Source organism: Solanum verrucosum, unplaced genomic scaffold, assembly GCF_900185275.1.
Source record: "Solanum verrucosum unplaced genomic scaffold, falcon-dt-bn FXZP01000261.1, whole genome shotgun sequence".
Lineage (NCBI taxonomy): Eukaryota > Viridiplantae > Streptophyta > Magnoliopsida > Solanales > Solanaceae > Solanum > Solanum verrucosum.
The window spans coordinates 15,480,802-15,487,217 of record NW_026019969.1 but is presented as its reverse complement, the minus strand read 5'-3'; the positions used below and the strand labels follow the sequence as shown (position 1 = coordinate 15,487,217).

At 36.6% G+C, this 6,416-nt stretch overlaps 1 protein-coding gene across 1 annotated transcript; it reads left to right on the top strand.

Annotated features, from left to right (window-relative positions):
• Nucleotides 1-202: 202 nt before the first annotated feature.
• Nucleotides 203-6,416, top strand: LOC125815245 (L-ascorbate peroxidase 3). The gene is made up of 9 exons (XM_049494679.1): nucleotides 203-449; nucleotides 548-672; nucleotides 1,435-1,484; nucleotides 2,230-2,295; nucleotides 2,384-2,432; nucleotides 4,075-4,157; nucleotides 4,282-4,361; nucleotides 4,512-4,614; nucleotides 5,978-6,416. The coding sequence occupies exons 1-9, from the start codon at nucleotides 337-339 to the stop codon at nucleotides 6,170-6,172; spliced, it is 864 nt and encodes a 287-aa protein (XP_049350636.1). The 5' UTR covers nucleotides 203-336; the 3' UTR covers nucleotides 6,173-6,416.

Sequence of the window (6,416 nt, the reverse complement as noted above, 5' to 3'; positions counted from 1 at the left end):
AGAGGATAAAGTGAAACCGTTTTCAAAAATTAAAAACGTAATCAAACATATTTTTGTAGCCTCCTTTCCTTATCAACAATATATTTATATTTATCTTATTATCTGTACATGAATAAGAAGACGAATCAAACTGAGGTAACTAGTGACATAATATGGACATAGTTTTGTTCCATAAAAGAAAGAAAAAGAAAAAAAAGGATATTCCAAATGGGCTGACCCGCCTCTTTTAGTTCCAACAGCCAATTGAAGCCTCAAATACAAACTCGGTAGTGTCTCCATTTCTAGTTTTGCTAAAAATCTTATCCTCATTTACGTCCATTGTCGATCCGTTCTCCAATGGCGAAGCCAATCGTCGACACCGAGTACATCAAAGAAATCGAGAAAGCTCGTCGAGACCTCCGCGCTCTCATCTCCAACAAAAACTGTGCTCCGATCATGCTTCGCTTAGCGTAATCTCTCTTTCTTTTACTCTCCACACATATTACTATATGTATCGTCTACTGTATGTTTTTATATATAGATTTATTCATTTATGTTTCTGCGCTAGATGGCACGATGCAGGAACGTATGATGCTAAATCAAAGACTGGTGGACCAAATGGTTCTATCAGAAATGAGGAAGAGTTCACTCATGGTGCTAATAATGGCTTGAAAATCGCTCTTGATTTTTGCGGTAACATTTTTCCCCCCTTCAAATCTACTGGATTTTGATTGTTCAGCTTCATTCGCTGTGTTTTCATAGTATTATTATCACTCATGTGTTGTTGATTTAGACTAATCGGGTTGACTAATGTATTAGCTGTATATGTTTGCAATTTCATCTATATGGCGTTTTGAAATCCGTTGCGTATAGACTGTACCAGTATAATTACTTATTGATTTGTGGAATTTACACTTAAGACTAGCTTAATTATAGATTTCTTAATTCAAAAGAAGTTTAGCAAGGTGAAAAGTTATCAGAACTCAGTGTTGCAAATAAGACTGTTGATATTTACTTTCTATTATAGCCATAAAATTCAAACTATTAGACTCTGTACTTGGTGGAAACGCTATGAGGGGAGTGACGTTGAATATGCATAAATATTTCACTCGATTAGCTAGAGTTTAAAGGAGAGTTGGACGGTCACCCCACCCCTACAAGCACTGATGGAATCTAGGGGTTGTTATTTCCTCAATTATAAAGTGATGTGCTTCAGGCAGTCTCGCCAAAACTATCCCTAGTGAAAAGCAGTCAATTGTTTGATTTTAACTACTTTAAAAGATGAAAAATGTATTCCCATTCCCTTCCTTAAACAGAGTGTCGTGCAATGTCGCAAACTTGAATGTTAAATTGTGCAAGTGTCCACCAGAAAGCACTATTTGATGTAAACTTCTCTTTAAAATTGTGAATGGCATTATCGTTACCTTTTTTAACATGTTACGTTTCTCCTTGCAGAAGCAGTGAAGTCTAAACATCCAAAGATTACGTATGCAGATCTATACCAGGTGACTCCGTTGTTCTATTTCTAGAAATATTTTTCTTTGTTTTCATATTGCTTAGAAAGGATGATCAACTTGATCATCTCTTTAAGTGAATGAGTGGCTCATCTGATGAAGATTGAGGTGATACTCCGGTTTAGTAGATCAGCATTATAGAGAGGAAATTGTACTTCTTGTAAGTTTAGATTTCAAATGAGATTCGTTGGAAAAGTTTCTTTCTAGACAATTCTCTTCGTTTTACAGAAGCTACTTAATTAGAATAAATGGAATCCTTGCTTAGTTAGGCCATAATCCCTCCATGCTACAAGGACTACAGATCTTGCCTACCCTCAACCTATCCAATATGTGGAGAAAGAATGAACAAAATTGAATTATATTTAACTGTGTTGCTTCCCGTGCTGTTGGCCATGACAATTTACCGAGTGTTTATAGTTGTAACATATAAATGACAGTCTGACACCCAACAGGCGGTGTCTTGCTGACATGGCACATGAAAGTCAAAGACAAATTCATATGGAATGATGAAAATGCACCTTTCATTTGTGCAAGCGCTGATTATTTTTTTTGGGTTAGACATGTTGTAGCGATGATATTATCCTGAAAGGGGATCCTAGATCTTTTACTTAATAACTGAGATTTATTATATTCTGTTACATTTCAATTGTTGGTGCTATGTTAATATTAAGATCTGTTAATGCACAGATTAGTTGAGGGGAGCTGACTTCTTATCAAAAATCTGTTCCATGTTTAGCTTGCAGGTGTTGTTGCAGTCGAGGTGACTGGTGGTCCAACTATTGAATTTGTCCCTGGTAGGAAGGTAACAAAGCTTTTACCTTTTGTTACTTCTTTACCAACCACTTAATAGTGAAGTGCTAATGCTTTTATACCTCTGTCTTTTTCCTCAGGATTCCAGTGTTTCTCCAAAGGAAGGGCGGTTACCAGATGCTAAACAAGGTTTCACAAACTGATTTTCTTCTCTGTATATGTTATCATGTGGCCTGCAAAATCTTTTTTCCTCGGTGGGAATATGACACCTACTAATTAGCATGCATATAACTGCTAGTGTTTTCTAGGATATTTGTATTAGTAAATCATGCTGGCTATCCCAAAACCTTCAGATGAGACAACATATTAAAATCCACAACCAAACTTAAGTGGAAGATGAACTAGACAAGGCATGGAGTGCATCCTAAGAGGTAAGGTGTTGAGGAGTGGAAAAATAAAGAATTAGTGTCTTGTTGGGGTTTCTAGTTGAACGGTAGTGTTCTAAACGGGTAAGACAAGTCTACAAAAAAGAATATCAGAAAGGATGACATGGCTTAGTTCGTTATGGATGTTGTGGGTGGTGTGTTTGATTAGTCCCAGTGTCGAATTGGAATTTAGCTAAACCTGAAATAAGGAACTTTTATTTCTGTTGATCTTATCAGAAAAAAAAAAGTTTGAAGGTGGCATTCCTGTCTGACAAGTCCTGTTTTACCTAGTGCTTGTCAGTCTATACACATACTCCCTTCATTTGACCCTTGTGTGCATAAAATAAACATTTTAATGACTCCTGAAAAATATCTCTCTAACAAGTCCAATATTGAAGGTCTTAATGCATTGCTGTTTGGTTAATTGTTGGGTTGAAGATATGAAGATGTCACAATATCGTACTGCTATGTTGATAAGATTGGAAGTGGAGATACTTCCTACAAAAGTGAAATGCTTCACTTGGCTAGTGATAAAGAGAGCTTGTTTAACACAAGAAGTACTTCAGAAGAAGGGTAGACAGCTGGTCCCTAAGTGTTTTTTATGCAATTTGACAAGTGAAACTAACAGCCACCTCTTCTTGCACTGTAATTACACTGCTCAAATCTGGAATTTGTTCCTTAGCATCTCAAATCTGAATTGGACAATGCCAGAACGTACATCAAACGTGTTGAAGAGCTGGATAAGGAGAGGGGGTACCAAGAGCCAGAAGAGATGGTGGAGGTTAATACCATCATGTATATGGTGGTCAATCTGGAAGGAAAGGAACAGTAGATGTTTCGACAATAGATCCAATTCCATACACAAGGTCAAATGGAATTGTATAGTATCTCTACTTTTTTGGTGTAAACAGTTGTGTATAGTAGATACAGATCAGATTGTAGATTTGATAGGAAGTTTGTAATTGACACTTTTTGGTGGTGGCCAGCATGCCCTTAATGCTGAAGAATACAACCTTACCAGTTTCAAAAAAAAAAGATTGGAAGTGGAGATACTTTACCAATGTTCAAAAAAAAAAAAGATTGGAAGTGGAGATGTTGAGTATGACCTGGCAAAACAATTTATGATTCCTATGATTAGTCTGCTTTGGCTTAGCCGTCATCACCTTGTGATGACGGCTATCACTAGTTATTTCAGCTTTCAATGATGTTTCTCTTGAAATTTTTGATGTTGAAAAGTAAGTGTTCATATCTAAATAAATCATTATTCGAGCTCATAGTTTGTAAGAGTCAATTCTTCTGTTTGCAGTGTTTTGTCAACAAGATTCAGTTTTTTAGATCTGTAAATTGTTTGATAAAATAACTTGTAGAAGGTTGAGCTTCTCTGATTCTTTTGTGATTGATGGTAGGTGTGCCACATCTTAAAGACGTATTTTATAGGATGGGTTTGTCTGACAAAGATATAGTGGCTCTATCAGGGGGTCATACACTGGTAAGTTGCCTTCTCTTCCCATAATTGTAGATTAGTTCTTACTTGTACTAAGAACCACAAGTAACATGTTGTAGTGCTGAAATCCAAACACACATTACAATTAGATCATTTGATATGTCTGCAGGGAAGGGCACATCCAGAGAGATCAGGCTTTGATGGTCCATGGACAAAGGAGCCACTGAAATTTGACAATTCATATTTTGTGTAAGAAATATGGGCATATAAGCTAGTTGTTGGATACTTATGGCCTTTTTCTTTGAATGGACTCCAAAGTCTTTTTCTGTCTGAGGAAGGGCAGTAATAAAGTATATCTTCTAGGTTGGTCACTAATTATTATTGATTTTTTGAATCCAGGGAGCTGCTTAAGGGGGAAAGCGAGGGATTACTGAAACTTCCCACAGACATTGCTTTATTGGATGATCCTGAGTTCAGACATTATGTTGAGCTGTATGCTAAGGTAGAAGTTAGTTAAAGGATGAACAAAATTTTGGTTATTTCAAGTTCAAGTTATGCCAACTTTGAGTTTGCTAACAGTTCATGATTAGATTAACGCAAGATGAAACAGGATGTTTTTCTAGTTTTTAATCTTGTGAGTCTAGTTGCAATTTGTAGAGGGGAGTACGTGAGAGAAAATTCATTTAAACATATATGAGTCATTAGTCTTTGTTCCACGAGGTTGTGGTAAGGTCTGCGTAGGACCCCACCTAGTGGGATTTCTGTTGTTGTAGTTGTTGTTATAGAAACTGTGTGCTGATTTTAATTTCCTGCATTCGTGCTTTGGGTGCTGTTCCAATAATGGTGACTACTCTTCTGTATTTTTATGAGAATGATTAGGGCTTCACAGTAGTGGTTTTAACTTGGGAGGAAGATTCTAGGAACTCCAAGCGCATTAGCTTTGGCATAGATTGGAAAGAAATGAAAGAATTGGCACAAATTTCAGAATGTATGTTAAGAATCAAAGTATTCTTTATTTTTACGTATCACCATTTATGGCTAAGGAAGCGAAGTACATTTGAAATTCTCTCCTATGGTGATGAGAACAAAGTAGCATGGTATAGGGATCCAACATTGTTTATATGTTTTGGGTAGTTTAGAACAGAGAGAAAGTTCATTGAAATTCTATGGTATGTGTGTTGGAAAGAAGCAATAGAACTAAAGGACATATGTGGGATACAAAAGGTGGACGGCCTTGTTAATGACAGTTGGAAATGGATGTTTTGCGAGGCATGGTAAATCGAAGGATGTTGCAGTAGGAACCAAAGGACATATGTGGAATACAAAAGGTCTGCAAACCTATCAATGACAGTTGGAATTGGAACTTTTGCAAGACATGGGAAGTTGGAGGATCTTGTTCTTAGGTTATCTGTTAATTTTCAAGTTTGTCTTGACAGGTTGTATTGTGTGGGAAATAGTACGGATAGAATAGGATTGACAGCTTAATTGAGACTGGATTTTGTGTCCTACTTTTTCAATCTCAAAGGGACCTTCGACATTAAGTATGACCTAGATAACATAATTCTCAAAAAAAAAGTATGACCTAGATGACATCTGTTCTATACATTTCAAGGAATTTTTTGTGTGTCAGAATTATTGGCTGGACGTTTTGCAAATATATTGTGTAATGGCTAATTGGGCCATTTGTTGTATATGTCAGGCAAGTCTCTGAATCAATGTGATCATACATACATTTCCTTGAAATCCTTTTTTCACATGCTGTTTGCTTGATATTACCAATGCTGTTTGCTCAGTACGAGCCATATATATTGGCTTGTTGGTATGAAAACTTTAGCAATTAATGTCATATTTATTAAATATTGCAGGATGAAGATGCCTTCTTTAGGGATTACGCCATATCACACAAGAAACTATCTGAGCTAGGGTTTACCCCAAGTTCTGGTTCCAAGGCTATGGTGAGGGATGGCACTATTTTAGCACAGAGTGCTGTAGGTGTTGTTGTGGCTGCTGCAGTGGTGGCACTGAGTTATTGGTATGAAGTGCGGAAAAGGATGAAGTAAATTGCAGCACGACTGATTGCATTCTTAGCTACATATTCACAATCTCGTACCCGTTATTGATAAAGCGTACCTGTTATGGTTTTAGTACTCTTCCTCAAATAAAAACATGTAATGTCGACTAAATGGATTAATACAAAAATATAGCAAGGAATTGGTTGTACCCGTGTTTATATTTGATACCCATACTTTTGGAAGGGTTTTGATTTCTCTCTGCGTTGGCAATCGTATCTGATGATTTTTGAGT

Coding starts and splice junctions, on each gene's coding strand:
- LOC125815245 (XM_049494679.1), top strand. CDS start 337: ATGGCGAAGCCAATCGTCGACACCGAGTACATCAAAGAAATCGAGAAA. Junction 673..1,434: donor AATCGCTCTTGATTTTTGCG/GTAACATTTTTC, acceptor TTCTCCTTGCAG/AAGCAGTGAAGTCTAAACAT. Junction 2,433..4,074: donor GTTACCAGATGCTAAACAAG/GTTTCACAAACT, acceptor GATTGATGGTAG/GTGTGCCACATCTTAAAGAC.